The sequence below is a fragment of the Pelodiscus sinensis genome, chromosome 1, assembly GCF_052426305.1.
Source record: "Pelodiscus sinensis isolate ZL-2025 chromosome 1, ASM5242630v1, whole genome shotgun sequence".
Taxonomy (NCBI): Eukaryota; Metazoa; Chordata; order Testudines; family Trionychidae; genus Pelodiscus; species Pelodiscus sinensis.
This window is the reverse complement of record NC_143052.1, coordinates 135,978,387-135,993,372: the sequence shown is the minus strand read 5'-3', so window position 1 is coordinate 135,993,372 and position 14,986 is coordinate 135,978,387. Positions and strand designations below refer to the sequence as shown.

At 49.5% G+C, this 14,986-nt stretch overlaps 1 protein-coding gene across 2 annotated transcripts in view; it reads left to right on the top strand.

The window, feature by feature from the left end:
• Window positions 1-2,880: 2,880 nt before the first annotated feature.
• LOC112544692 (scavenger receptor cysteine-rich type 1 protein M130-like) overlaps window positions 2,881-14,986 on the top strand; it is a 33,394-nt gene continuing 21,288 nt past the window's right edge. The window contains exon 1 of one of the 2 annotated variants that reach the window (XM_075902634.2): window positions 2,881-3,227. In XM_075902634.2, the coding sequence (XP_075758749.2) occupies window positions 3,017-3,227 (211 nt within the window). In that variant the 5' untranslated portion in view covers window positions 2,881-3,016. Of the gene's footprint in view, window positions 3,228-4,839; window positions 5,045-14,986 lie in introns of those variants that run through there. The other variant, XM_075902643.2, reaches the window with a different exon arrangement.

The following is a 14,986-nucleotide window of genomic DNA, read 5'->3' as shown; positions in this document are numbered from 1 at the left end:
GCATGCCCAGACTGTGATGACTAATTGAAATGTACTCCATTGTTCCAAGCTTCCTTCAAACACACTCTTTCTCCATTCACTCAGGGGAGAATGCAGCTTAGAGAAAGTTACAAGCAAGGTGGCTGAGAGTTACAAAGATTACAAAATTGCAGTTTACAGTAAATTTGAGTTACACAGATTACAAAGTTTGACAAAGACCACAATGAGTTGCAGTTTAAAACCTTAGACCCTACAGTTGGGTGTAGCTTTGCAAGTAAGCTCAGGTGGAGGCTTTTAATGCAACTATTCCCAGCCTCTAATGTCTCCCAACTGATATTTAACACAATATAGAATCTATCGGGGTGAGATGCAGCATGGACACATTTTGTTCAGCACTTTTCTCTCCCCCTCCGGAGACTGGGGGTAACCGGATGATTTGAGACGCTGGCAAATCTGACGTCAGGAGGGGGCTCATCACTCATATATGGTGATGTTTCTTGCTTTTGAGTTTTACTGGCTGTTTGAGCTGCCTCAAGTCACAGATCAAACCACTGATAATAACTAAAAAGGCAGGTGGGTTTGCCATTGGCTCCTTTCCACAGCTGATACCAGCCTCTGAATCTATATATTCCCCTTCCACGGCTTTGTTGTCACTTGTGAGATACAGGAGCCCTGGCAGGTGTTTAGTGGCAGCAAGTACAGCAAGTCAGGCTAGCAATGAAGGAACATCTCTGCACGCTGCTGCTGTGGCTTCTTCTCCTGCCAGTTGAGGACACAGCAGGTAAGTCTTCTCTGTGCTGTACCTGGGGAGCTAGGTAACTAGGATGGTGACTTTTACCATCTGCTTTTTCCCATCAGTGTCTGGCGTGGAGATTGTAACTTTCCCTTTCAGGATGGGACCTTGCCACTGTTACCCTTCATTGGTTACCGTAAGGCAGTGATCACCAGCCAGTAGATCGGGATCTACCAGTAGATCTTGGAGCCTCTAACTGGTTTGGCCAGGAAGCTATCGAGTGCTGGCATGTCAGTTGCCCCTCCCCCCACTGTCTCGAGGCTTCTGCCCTCTGCTTTGGAGCTGCTGCCCTGGGAGTCTCCTTGCTGTGCAGGGTGTGGGAGGGAGAAGGGGGGTGCTGATGTCAGGGTGTCCTTCCTCCCCCCACTCCTGTACCCTGTCTCCACACAGAGAGAAGGGAATGGAGGGAGCCTGGCAATGCAAATCTCTGCCACTCACATACTGTGTGTGTGTCTGTCATTCTCATAAACACACGCACACACGCACACACTGTCCTTCACTCTCAGCTCCCGATCCAACACATTTGTCGGGGGTTATTGTTACTTCTGTTACTGCTTGCGAAGTGGGTTAGTTTGGGGTTTAGACTGGTCTGTGCATTTCAGCATTTTCATTTCTCTCTTATGCTTACATTTAATTCTTCGAGCAGTGAGTCCTAAAATGCTGAACCTGTAACTGTTGGAGTCATTATCCCTGTGGTAACTGCTGCTCCTGGACATGGCTGGCATGTCCCTGCAGCTCCTGAGAGAGGCAGGGAAGGGGGTCTCCACAGTCTGTCCTTGCCTGCAGACACCACTCCTGCAGCTCCCACTGATCAGTAATGGGGAACCGTGGTCAGTAGAAGCTGTGGGCTCAGTGCCTGTAGATGAGGGCAGCACGTGGCGCCATGGAGCCATTGCTGTGCATGCCAGCTGCTTTCAGGAGTAGTGCAGGGCCAGGGCAGGAGTAAGCCTGCCTTAACCCCACTGCTCCACCACCCGGAAGCCCTCTCAGTTAAACAGTGCCCAGCCAGAGCCTGCTTCCTGAACTTCCTCCTACACACAGCTTCCTGCCCCAGATGTGATCCCCCTTGCACCCAAACTCCTTCCCAGAGCTTGCACCCTGAAACCCCTCCTGGATCCCAGTCCCCAATCCTGGGCTAAGCCTGAAGCCCCCACCCTACTCTAGGTAACCTCCAGTCTTGGCCCTCATTCCTGTGCCTGGCTCCAGACTCCCTTTTCCCAGCCCTCCCTCCTGTCCATCCACTGCACACCTCCCTCTTCCTCCCTGCCTCCTGCTCCCTGCTCTTCACCTCAATCCTCCATCCTGCAAAACCTACTCCTTCCCAAACCCGCCTGCTCCAACCCTACTTCCCTCCTGACCCATGCACCAGACCATCTCTCCTCACCACCCACCAACTCCCTCCATCGCCTCCCATCCTAGCCCCTCCTCTGCCTCCTCTGGCATGATCCAGCCCCTGTCCCCTCTCACTCTCATACCCCCAACTCCAGACCTCCCCTTCACTCTCTATCCCTTCTTTCTGTCCCCTGTTCAAACCCCTCTCCCTTCCCCACCCTTCCTTCCTGAACCCCAGCTCCAGACCCAGCACCATTCATTGATTTTTTCGTCCTACCCCCACATTGTCTCCCCCATTCCCTGGGAACCCCTAAATCTAACTCCCTTTCCTTCCAGTGCTCTGCTCCCTTCCTGCTCTCCACTCTCCTTACTTGGGTCTGTCCAGTCCCCTCAGCCATCCAGAGGCAGCCATGTTGCCTGTGGGCTTCCATCCCATTGAAAATGGAAGTCGGTTGCAGCCTCACTCCCACCCGCCAACAGACTTGAGGAGATGGCGGCATCTCACTGGCTGCAGCCCCAGGGACAGGAGATGGCACCATTGGGAATGAGGGAAACTCTGGGAGTTGGTGCCTTTTTTCGTGTTCTCATGGGAGAGGTAAAACCACCCCAGATCACCAGAGGGGATAAAATGGGGAAGGGGCAGCAGCAACGTCCCGAGTGTAAGATGCTAAGACATGAGAAGGAGGTGCCATGAAGCTGCTCTGGGTAGGCCCCATCCCCTGCTGTCAGGCACAGACTCTGCTGTGACAACACTGGGGAGGGGCCCCTTGCTCACACTGACCCTGCGCTGTCTCTCTCCCTGAAGGTTATGAGGAGCTGAGGCTGGCGAATGGAGGCAGCCCCTGTGCCGGGAGAGTGGAGATTAAACACCAGCATCAGTGGGGAACAGTGTGTGATGGAGGCTGGGACAGTATGAACAATGCTGCGGTTGTCTGTAAGCAGTTGGGATGCGGAGCTGCTGTCAGCATCCATCATAATGCTCATTTTGGGCCAGGATCTGGTCAAATTTGGCTGGGATATGTTTCCTGTCGTGGTACCGAATCTGCTCTCTGGGAATGTCATAAATTTGAAGAGGGTGAGCGATACTGTGATCACAGCCTGGTGCCTGGAGTGACGTGTTCAGGTAAGAATCAGCCACCTCAGGCCTAAAAGGCAAACCCCGTGAGAGAGAAGGGCTTGAGGGCAATGGGTGTCTTGTGCCTGTCATCCTAGTGAGAAAGGACCATCAACCAGAGCAAGTCCTGTCTCCATTGCTGGGACTTTGCTGTAATTATTCCTGTTTGTGTCACTGGCCACTCACCATCCCCTGTGTGAGTGTGAAGAGTTTTCATTATCACATTTCCAGTTTTCTGAATGCCACATTTTTTCCTTCCCCTTTCCCTTTCAATGGGTACAAACATGCAAATAGGGAAGGAAATGGAAAAGAAAAACGTCACTTAGGATCCTAAGTCCCCAAATCACTTTTGAAAATGTTACCTGCATGCTAAAAATCAGACCCAGACAGCCACCTGCAGAAGTACTAAGGGTGGGGGATTTATGTAACTATTTTGCCACCCCCACAATGTGACCAAGGGGTTCTCCCCATATGGCCAGAATGAGATTTAGCTGGGAGCATTCTCTTGTCCGGTCTTTTTGTTCAAGAACTCTTCCTAAAAGATAAGAGCTACAACCCACAAATCTGTCAGGCAGCTTCCTCTTATCATATCTTAAAGCATAGTCAGGGTTTGGCTGTGCCAGGACAACAGGCTCCACCTGGTATCTGTTTTCCATATCAAGGAAGGGGGCTGTTAGGAGGGACAGTTATACAGCAGAGTGACCTCTGGGGACAGCGAGCTCAGGGGACAGTGCTACTGCAGAGTGGCCACAGCGGGTGGCTGCAGCAAGAAGAGAGTGACCAGTCAGGACCAGGACTCTCCATTTTGATGACCACGAAGTCCTGGATTCTCTCCCCCTATTTCTCAGAGGAGCCCCAACAGGGGTTGTGGTTGGACTGAACAACCCCAGACCTTCCCCACTTCCAAAGGAGCCCTGCCAGCAATCAGGTGCAGGCCCCACCGCCCTGACCTCTCAGTATGTTCCAAAGAGCTCTTCTGGTGGCCAGCAATGGGCACTGCAGTTGCACTCCCAGGCCTTCTAGTTCCATGTCCCAATGCCACAAGCCCTCATCTCCCTGCCCTGAATCCTGTAGCCCTGCCCTGAGCCCTTGTACCCTGCCATGGCTCCTGCACCCCCACTTCTTCCCCTGAGCCCCCAGTACACACAACTCCCTGCCCTGACTCCTACACTCACCACACCACCAGCACCCTGCCCTGAAGGACCCAAGTAATGCCAGATAAATCTTTAAGTTATGACACAGCAATGGCGCATTTTGTAAAATACGGGGCATGTCAGGTGTCATTGGAAAATTATGAGTTGATAAATATCATTTATGGCTTAAATAGCATTATCTTACTGCAAGCATTTTCATTTTGTGTCTGTAGTTATGAATATTGACTATGTAACTGCACGTCACATGTAGCCACACCTGAGTAACACCCACTAAGCAAAATGTTTCTGATCTAAATATCTGGTTGTAAAGGGTCTATCAGGGCAATGGATGAATAGGAAAAACAATAGTCCCCAAGAGAACCTCATTCCCCACCAGGTGAGTCTCCCTGGAAACATCCAAATAGTGTGTAGATAATGGCTATTGTGACATAGCGAGGTGAGTAAGGGCATGTGACCAGCCACATGACTCTGGCATCCATCAGAGAATAGCTGTTTTTCCACAAACTGGTCTGGGAACCAAGTCTGAAACAAAGGTTTCTCACTGTAAGCCAAAGCTACATCAGGCATGGAGTGTCACCACTGGTTGTTCTTCACTTCGACATCAGTCAACACTTAAGACAAGCACCTAAAGAACAAGCATTGAACAGAGGAAAGTGCTAATGCTGGACCCAGGTTAAAGGGTTTTCTAACCTATGCATGGATATCCTGGGCTCCCAAACCACAAAGCAAATGCAGCTTGTGTTTTGAGAATCTGCCAGTATGCTTTAGCAGCTGGGGTGAGAATTTGCTACTTCATCTCCTATGTTTCTCAGATCTTAGGGTTAGTTTGCGTTTGCAGTTACTAGGTAATCTGCTCTGATCTGTTTGCTATCGCTTATAATCACTTAACTTCTTGTTGTAATTAATAAATGTATTGTATCTTTGCATCTAAACTGGGAAATTTGGAGTGAAGTGGTTGTAAACCTCAGGCTAATGGGCATTTCCTCTTCACAAGGAGGGAGAGGACAAATTTCATGAGCATATGTTGTACAGTTACATGTACAATGCCAGACAGTATCAGTTTGGCTTTATACTCCAGAGGAGAGTGCTTGCCTAGGGAGCTGATATTATGCTTATAAAAAGCACATGGGACTTCTTTCAGGGGAAAAGGCAATATGCTGCGTTCATTGAAATACAAAATAAAAAGGGTATATGCATTCATACACACACAGACAGGTCTTACAGATGGTGCCTAGTCCATTGTGGCTCAAGTCCAGCTAGCTGGCCAGGCCAGGCTGACTGAGTGAGGAATCGGGGTTCCTCTGAGAGTACTCTGAGGCTTGGCTTGCATTATTCAATTCAGAGTTCTAGTGGCAAGAGATCCCCACTTTATATATGTCCATTTCCATTGGAGTCTAGGATTGTTGCAGTGTCCTGCTGCAACCATCCATCCTTAGGAGGTGTTAATCTGTGTTCTCCAGAGTTATCCTTTTATGGGGACTGTTACGCTTCCCATCGGTGTCTCTCACTTTTAGGGGCTCTCTGCCTGTCTCCAGGGTTCTGTCAGTGCTGTTAATTCAATTCGGCCTCAGACACAATGGGGCTGTGTCTACATTGGCATCCCTTTCTGGAAAAGGGATGTTAATGAGACACATCGCAATTGCAAATCCGCGGGGGATTTAAATACCCACCCCCGCGGCATTTGCATTTACATGGCTGCCGCTTTTTTTCCGGCTTGGGGATAAGCCGGAGAAAAGCTCCAGTCTAGACGTGATTCTCCGGAAAATAAGCCCTTTTCCGGAGGATCTCTTATTCCTACTTTCAAGTCCGGAATAAGAGATCCTCCGGAAAAGGGCTTATTTTCCGGAGAATCACGTCTAGACTGGCGCTTTTCTCCGGCTTATTCCCAAGCCAGAAAAAAACGGCAGCCATGTACATGCACATGCCACGGGGGGGTATTTAAATCCCCCGCGGATTTGCAATTGCAATGTGTCTCATTAGCATCCCTTTTCTGGAAAGGGATGCCAATGTAGACACAGCCTGGCTGTTTCCTGATTATCTTCAGGGTTCCCACTTCTTCTTGACCACCTGGGCAGTTGTGATGGCTTCACACTTGCACATCCCCCACTCATACCACACAATTGTGCAGAGTTTCAGACAAGATAAATAATAGTTACAAAAAGAACAGCAAAAACAAAGGGTATGTCTACATAGCAAAGTTATTTCAAAATAACAGCCATTATTTCGAAATAACTGTATTAGCCTCTGTACAAGCAAACCGCTATTTTGAAATTAATTCAAAATAGCGGAGGGCTTATTTCAAAATTGGTAAACCTCATTCCATGAGGAATAGTGCCTATTTCAAAATTGCTATTTTGAAATAAGTGCTGCGTAGATGATTATTTCAAAATTGGAGGCCTCCAGCCCTTTCCAGGGTGCCCTGTTGGACACTTTGACCCCAACCAGGAAAACTCCTCTCCTCCACACCTCCCCAGAGCCCTTAAAAGGGTAGGCTCTGGCCACAGTACCTGTGCCAGCTCCAGGCCTGCCAGCCCAGAGCCAGCAGTCACTGCCCCTGATCCAGTGGCCCCAGCATGAACTAAGCTAATTGCGTATCTTATTTCAATGCTATTTTGAAATAGTTTATTTTGTCATTTGCCACTGTCTACACAGTGCCAAATTTCTAAATAAATCGCTATTCTGAAACATCCCTTAATCCTCGTAGAATGAGGTTTACAGGGATGTTTGGAATAATGAGCCTGAAATAATGGGCTTGTTGTATAGACACAGAATAGCTATTTTGGGGTACTCGTGTAACCCCCTTTTTCCTCCCCGGGTTACTGGGGAGTAGGTCACATTCACAGGTGTGCCTGGGTGCCTGATGGTTTTAACCCAAAAGAGATCCTGAGCACCCCAGTGGTGATGGAGTTTAGTTGGGGAAAACCCTATCCACTCCCCTGCAGTCCCTTGCTCGTAATGAAAGTATAATGGCGGTGCCTCCACCTGGCTGGCCTTGTACATACTTCCTAGTGTGCCTTGAGGCGTACAGATAGATCGGAATGGCTACATAGTTCGAACTATCTAGCCCGTGCCGTGTGTAGCCGCGCGGCACGGGGTTCGAACAAGCCGGCTTTTAAAAATGGCGGAGCCGGCTTTATGCTAATGAAGCCCGGGAAATTCAAATCCCGGGCTTCATTAGCAAGTTCGGTATGCATACATTACCCCGCTAGTTCGAACTAGGGGGGTAGTGTAGACATACCCTTAGATAGTTGAGTAGGAAGCACTATCAAAATATTACTCCAGCCTGCAGAGGTGTAATCAGGAAGACCAAAGCAAAATTGGAATTCCGCTAACAAGGGATATTAAAGATAGCAAGAATGGTTTCCATAGGTATGTTATCAACAAGAAGCAGGTCAGGAAAAGCATGAGACCCTTACTGAATGGGAAAGGCAACCTAGTAACATACTGGTTAAGGAACAGTTGTGCAGAAAAAGACCTGGGGATTACAGTGAATGAGAAGCTGGATATGAGTCCACAGGGTGCCCTTGTAGCTGAGAGGTGCATTAGTAGGAGAGTTGCCAGCTGATCTAGGGAAGTCCAGTTCTGGGTCCCCCACTACAGAAAGGATGGAGCTGCATTGAAAAGAGTCCTGTAGATTAGGGGGCTGGAGCATATGACCTACAAGGAGAAGATGAGGGATTTGGACTTATTTAATCTGCAGAAGAGAAGAGCGAGGTGGGACTTAATAGGAGCCTTTAACTACCTGAAGAGGAGTTCTAAAGAGAATGGAGAGAGGTTGTTCTCAGTAGTGACAGATGGCAGAATGAGGAGTAAATGGTCTCAGGTGGCAGGGGGAGGAGGTCTAGGTTGGATATTTGGAAAAACTATTTTACTAGGAGGGTGGTGAAGGATTGGGATGAGTTACCTACGGTATGTCTACACTTGTCCCCTACTTTCAAGTAGGGAGGCAAATGAAGCATACCGAAGTTGCAAATCATGCCCTGGATTTAAATATCCCACGCTTGATTTGCATGTTCCCGGCCGGTCGCCATTTTAGAAATTCAATAGCTCGGAGTAACTGTCCGCATCTACACGCGGCAGTGAAACGGAAGTCCGATTTAAAGCCCTAATTCAAAGTAGCTGGTATTCCTCCTGCAATTCCGGCCAGCCCTGCCCCCTTCCCCTCCCTGCGTGGCACGCTGTGGCACTCCTGCCGGGCCCAGTTGAGTGATGCTCCCGCTGGGCCCCGGCGGGGGTGCAAGCGGCGGCAAGCGGCCCTTTGATTGCTCCCCTGCTGGGGCCCGGTGGGAGCACCACTTAGCTGGGAGCGGTGCAGCGCGCAGCAAAGGGAGGGGAAGGGGGCAGGGAGCCATGCAGGGAGGGGAAGGGGTCGGGGCTGGCCGGAAGGGGGGTGGGAAACAGAGCGGGGGGGGGGGATCAGAGGCTGTAGAGGAGGATGGGAGAGCCTGGAGGAAAGGGGGATGGAAGCAGCACTGGTGGAGGGGTGTCTGGGGGGCAGTGGGGCTGGCCAGCAGGAAGAGGGTGTGGGAAGCAGCACTGGGGGGAATTGGGGGCTGTGGGGCTGGACGGGAGGAGGGGGCAGGAAGCAGACCTGGTGAGGGGGGGGTGCAGTGCAGACCCCAAATGGCCGCTTGCCACCGCTTGCTCCCCCGGAGGGAGCGCCACTCAGCTGGGCCCAGCTGAGCAGCCCAGCTTGCCATGGAGGGAGGGGAAGGGAGGCAGAGTGCCACGCAGGGAGGTGAAGGAGGGCGGAACTGGCCGGAAGGGGAGCAGGAAGCAGAGCTGGGGGGGATCGGGGACTGTGGGGCTGGAGGGGAGGATGAGGGGGCCCAGAGGAATGGGGGAGGGAAGCAGCACTGGCGGGGGAGGAGGAGGGGAGTGTCCAGGGGGCCATGGGGCTGGCTGGCAGGAAGAGGGGGTGGGAAGCAAAGCTGGGGGGAGATCGGGGGTCGTGGGGCTGGACGGGAGGAGGGGGGCGGGAAGCAGGCCTGGCCCCCGGCCGTGTACATCATTGCCCCTCCCTCCTCCCTCGCAGCAGCCCAGCTGAGCAGGCAGCACTCAGCCAAGTGCCAGGGTGGGGAGAGACGAAGGGGAGAGAGAGGCAGGAGGAGGAGAAGAGAAAGAAAGAGATGGAGAGAGAGTCAGGAGGCGGAGGAGAGTTGAGAGAGAGGGGGGAGACAGTAGGAGGAGAGAGAGAGAGCTCAGGAGAGAAGATCTGAAAATCCCATCTTATGACGGGCTAATTGGCTAGTTAGAAATGTTATGTACCAGTACCAGGTTTCTCCTGATGTTCTCGGCATGGTTTCACTATACCATGCTCTCTACGCACTATTGTTTAAAAGACTCCTGACTCTCAAAACTTCCCCACCACCACTCGGCCTGGCCTACGTACTTATGTGCACCAGACTTGAGTCAAGTCTGGGTTTGCTTTGTTAGAAATCTGCACTTTGGGCAAGACAGACATCATTGATCCGGTCAAGACAGGGCTAGACAATGCAGACATGATTACACTGGTCAGGATGGGGTTGTCCAGGCTCTCCTACAGGCACAGAGAGACATGAGGAGAACTGGGGCAGAGGACAGTGAGCGGGTGGGAGAAAGAGAACAAGGAGGGCAGGGGCAATGAGGGAAGGGGGAGGCACCAGGAATGTGCAGGGGTAAGGGAAGGTGTAGGTGCCTGGGACTAAGGCAGAAGAGCAGACACTGGAGGGATGGGATGGGCACCAGAGGGAAGAGGCAGGGCAGGCGAGTAGAGGGAGGTGTTATGAGAGGGGATGGGGTGAGGTCACTACAGATCATCAGTGGGGCTAGAAAAGGCATGTACACAGGGGGAAGGGAAGGGCTGGTGCAGGGGATGGGGGCAGGTCCCCAAAGGACTGAGTGGAGTGAGAAGGGCAGGAGCCAGGACAGCAGAAGTGGGTGAGGGGTGGGGGGCACCAGGGAAGAAGATGGGGCAATGGGAGGGGAGGAGATATGGCAGCAGAGGGCAAAGGGAGAGGTTTATAAGATATTTATTAATAACTTGCTGGCCACAGTGGCACACACCAAACAAGCACACATGAACTCAATACTGGTGCACAAGAAAAACTAACTCCGCTCATAGATGGAAAATCTTAGGGAATGGCTAGATTGCGAGGTTTTTATCCAGGATACCATATCGTAAAAAAATTCTGCCATGTCCAGGGAACGTGTTTGCTCTTCCACTTGTGGGTTGTTGTTTTTTTTTTTTTGCAGAAGAGCAAACATGCTCTTTCAGAAGCCCCGGAATTCCTCATCCTACAAGGAAAAAGGGGGCTTTGAAAGAGGGTTTTATTTCTGACAATTGGCCCAGATTAGACAAAAGAATCAGAAAAAGGTACGTAAAATGCTGAGTGCATTTTGTGTACCTTTTCCAAAAAAACCCTTGTAATCTAGCCGTACCCTAGAGGGAACACTGACAGAGACCCTTGTGACTGTCACCTGATGTGCTGAAATACCACTAAGCCAACCTTCCTGCCATTGTGGGTGCCCCTCTGTCCTACTGAGTCCAGCCCTCTGGCCTTCTCCTGCACTGGCACAGAGATGGGGTCACAGGCTCTGTAATACAGACACCAAGATAAGCTCAGCTTTGGGAATGCTCAGGAAAAGAGATTTGCCTCAACACCCAGGTGTGCAGGCCCAAAGAGATCTGAATTCCAGATAAATCTGTCTTATGCTGTATCAAGTTTCCTACAAAGTAAGCTTGTGCTGTTCACCTGCTTTCTTGCATAGAGATATGCACAAATGCTTCCCCTTAACAATTATTTACACTGGGTTAATTAATGAACAAAAGTGATTTTATTAAGTATAAAAAGTGGGATTGAAGTGGTTATAAGCAACAGTAGACAAAGCAAAGTTACAAACAATAGTAGAAGGAGACCGAACACAATAAAACAAAACACTCCAGCTAAGCTTACTGTAATAAGAAACTTGTCAGTCTTAGATGTTTCCAGCAGTCATCTTTGGTGATAAGCAGCAGTATCCTGAAGTATGGCAGCTACTCCTCTTGTTTGGCTTCCCACCTCTCTATCAATTTTTGCCAAAGGTGGAATCCTTTGTATTCAGTTTAAATTTCTCTTCACTTTTAGTGGAATAGTTCAGTGTCCAAAGTGGGTCCCAGCATCAGGTGACATGTAGACAGGCTAAGTGATGGCCATTAAGGGTAATTCAGAAACTTGTCTTGGTAGGATCAGCCATAGCCCCTCTCTCCCAGGCTCATAGGAAAAAAAGTCAGTGTTCAGATCATTGCTCAGAGTTATCTGCCAGTTTCCCTACTGGGCAGTTCCCTGTTCTATTTGTCATGTATATTGTCCACGGCTCAGTATTCAGGCTACTATGGTCTGAGCTCTAGGTCAGCCCTAAGAAGCAGATTGCCCTCAAACTCAAAAGCCTACTTTTTCTAGATCAGGGCTTCTCAAACTGAGGGTTATAGCACCTTAGGGTATGTCTACACTATACCATTTTTCTGGAATACCAGCCGTTATTACAGAAAAACAATACTAGCATCCACATAGGAATTTCATTATTTTGAAAGAAAATCAAAATAACGGAGGGATTTTCCTGACATTGGTAAACCCATTCCACAAGGAATAACACCGCTTCCAAAAAAGCTCTTTCGAAAGAGGGGGTATGTGGACGCTCCACTGCTGCTATGAAGAAATAGTCCCTCCCCAGGGCCATTCTAAGTTATTCCTCCCCAGTGCATCCCGGGGCAGTACAATAAGATAGCGAGTGCACACTAGGGGGGCCTGCCTCAGACTGATTTTCAGGCTTCCCTGCAGTGTGGATGCTCTATTTTGAAATATGCTGTTCTGGAAGATCTCTGCAGGAAGAGCTTTTTCCGACATAAGCTTGCATTGTAGCTGAACCCTTGAAGACTAACAAAACGTGTGGATGGTACCATGACCTTTCATGGGCACCACCCACTTCTTCAGATGCTCCTCCCCTTGTTTCTCTCAACCCCCTCTCGTCCAGCTTTCACTTTTCATTCCTGGTTGGATTCATGCCAGACTTTGCCAAAACATTCTCCTCACCCAGACCCCCTGCTGCAGTCAGTGCACAGTCTGGCGGTGCTCAGGGAATGCACCAGGAGGGTGCAGTAAAGGAGACCGTTATCTGTAGGGCCACAGCCCTTCATTCACAGCACCACTTGTGTTGAGTTCCCCTCACCAATAGCACTGCAGTTCCCATGAAACAGTCTATAACAGCCGCTGTGCTTGGCCCCCATGTCAGGATCTGAGTGGATCAGAGATCTCCCTTCTCTGAGGACTTTCAGCAACTGGACTGAACAAGCTTTGTTCCTCCCTCTCCTTTCTCCACCCTGGGAATTCCTTCTGTGTCTATCAGCTATGGCCTGATGGGTACTTAGCTCTTTCCCCACCCGGCAGTGTGGACAGCACATCACCTGAATTGAATTCAAAAGGGGAAAGTACCAGTGTTCTTGAGTGAGAGGGGAGAGTAGATTGGGACAAGGAACCCATGGGGGTGGTGGTGGGACATTCTGATACCGGATACAGGTGCATGATGGGGAGAGAAAGTGGTGCAGGGAGAAAAATGGGGAGATGGAGACTGGCTGGATAAGGAGATTTGGACTGAGAAGAGGAAGGGTATGTCTACACTACCCCCCTAGTTCGAACTAGGGGGATAATGTAGTCATTCGGAGTTGCAAATGAAGCCCGGGATTTGAATTTCCCGGGCTTCATTTGCATGATGCCGGCCGGCGCCATTTTTAAATGCCGGCTAGTTCGGACTGCGTGCCGCGCGGCTACACACGGCACGGACTAGCTAGTTCGGATTAGGCTTCCTATTCCGAACTAGCTGTACGCCTCGTGGAATAGCAGAGTGGGGGCTATGCTGTTTATTGTGCTCAGTGTAGCATGTATGACCTGCCCTATGGGCAGGTGGCATATGTGTGCATTCGGTGCAAGGAACTCCTGGCCCTCAGAGACTGCGTATGGAATTTGGAGGCCAGTGTGGCTGAACTGGAGGAGCTGAGAGAAGCAGAGAGGTGCATAGATGAGGCTTTCCAGGACACTGTAGAATTGTCCCACCTCCAGTCAGACAGCCTCTGTTAAGGAGAATGAAAGGCTCAGAGAAGGAGAGTAATCAACGGGAGTAGAAGGAAACCTTCCCATAGTTGGGACCCTCCTTTGAGATGTTGGGGTGTCCTCTCACACTGAGGTTACCTCTCTGGGGGAGGGAACTCTAGTCAGTAGGAAAAGGCAGTTGTTAGTAATGGGAGATTTGATCATTAGAAATGTAAATAGCTGGGTTTGCGATGACTGGGAGAACCGTATGGTGACTTGCCTGCCTGGTGCAAAGGTTGCAAATCTCTCGGGGCATCTAGATAGACTTATGTGTAGTGCTGGTGAGGAGGCCAAATTTAGGCTGCTAGGAAAGAGACTGAAATTCAGGACCTCTATGGTGGCTTTCTCAGAAATGCTTCCAGTTCCACGTGCAGAGCCAGGTAGGCAGGCAGAGCATCAGAGTCTCAATGCGTGGATGATACGATGGTGTAGGGAGGAGGGGTTTAGCTTTATAAGGAACCGGGGAAACTCTGGGGACAGGGGGAGCTTTTAGAGGAAGGATGGGCTCCACCTAAACCAAAGTGGATCAAGACTTCTGGCACATAACATTAAAAAGGTTGCAGAGCAGTTTTTAAACTAAAAGATGGGGGAAATCTGATTGGTGCAGAGGAGCACATGGATTGGACAGAGATGTCTCTTAGAGGAGAGAGTCTATTGATAGAGATTCTCTAGGTTTTAGTCAGGAGGAGAAGATGGAAGAGGATAAAGTATGGACCAGACCAGATGAAAAACATTCACATAAAAAAGAATCTGACCTATCAGAAAAGAGCAGACAAATAAACAGAGACAAGTTTTTAAGTGCTTGTACACAAATGCTAGAAGTCTAAAAAATAAGATGGGTGAACTAGATTACCTCATGTTAAAGGAGGACACTGATATAATAGGCATCACAGAAACCTAGTGGAGTGAGGACAATCAATGGGACACAATCATTCCTTGGGTATGTCTACACTACCACCCTAGTTCGAACTAGGATGGTAGTGTAGACATACCCCTTGGTACAAAATATATCGGAAGGACAGAACAGGTCGTGCGGGTGGGGGAGTGGCAATAATACCCGCCCCAATTACTATTTACAGAATTTCTAATAAAATCAATGCTTCATGCACTACAAACTTTCTAAATCATCAGGTTAAAGAGATTACAAGAAATTTAACCCTGAAGATACTTTATACAGCGCCAGTGAGGATAAGCAAAAGACACAACAAAGAACAGCTGCATGCTTATCTATTTTTCTAGGCTGCAAAAATGAAGGGAAAGAGCATGTCCAAGAGTAATGCCTAGTGTGGCTACACTCCTAACCAACATCCTAGACCCCTATTCATTTTACATATCCCAACACAATGCACTGAATAGCAGTTCATCCTCTTCACATGATCTGATACATCCTGCTTCTGTGCAACATCAGAAATGTTTATTGAATATTTCTGCCTTTTCTGCATCCTTGTTAACAATTTTGCCATCTTCCTTTGCAGTGCGACTACATCATTGTTAGGGTGTTTGGTTTGTT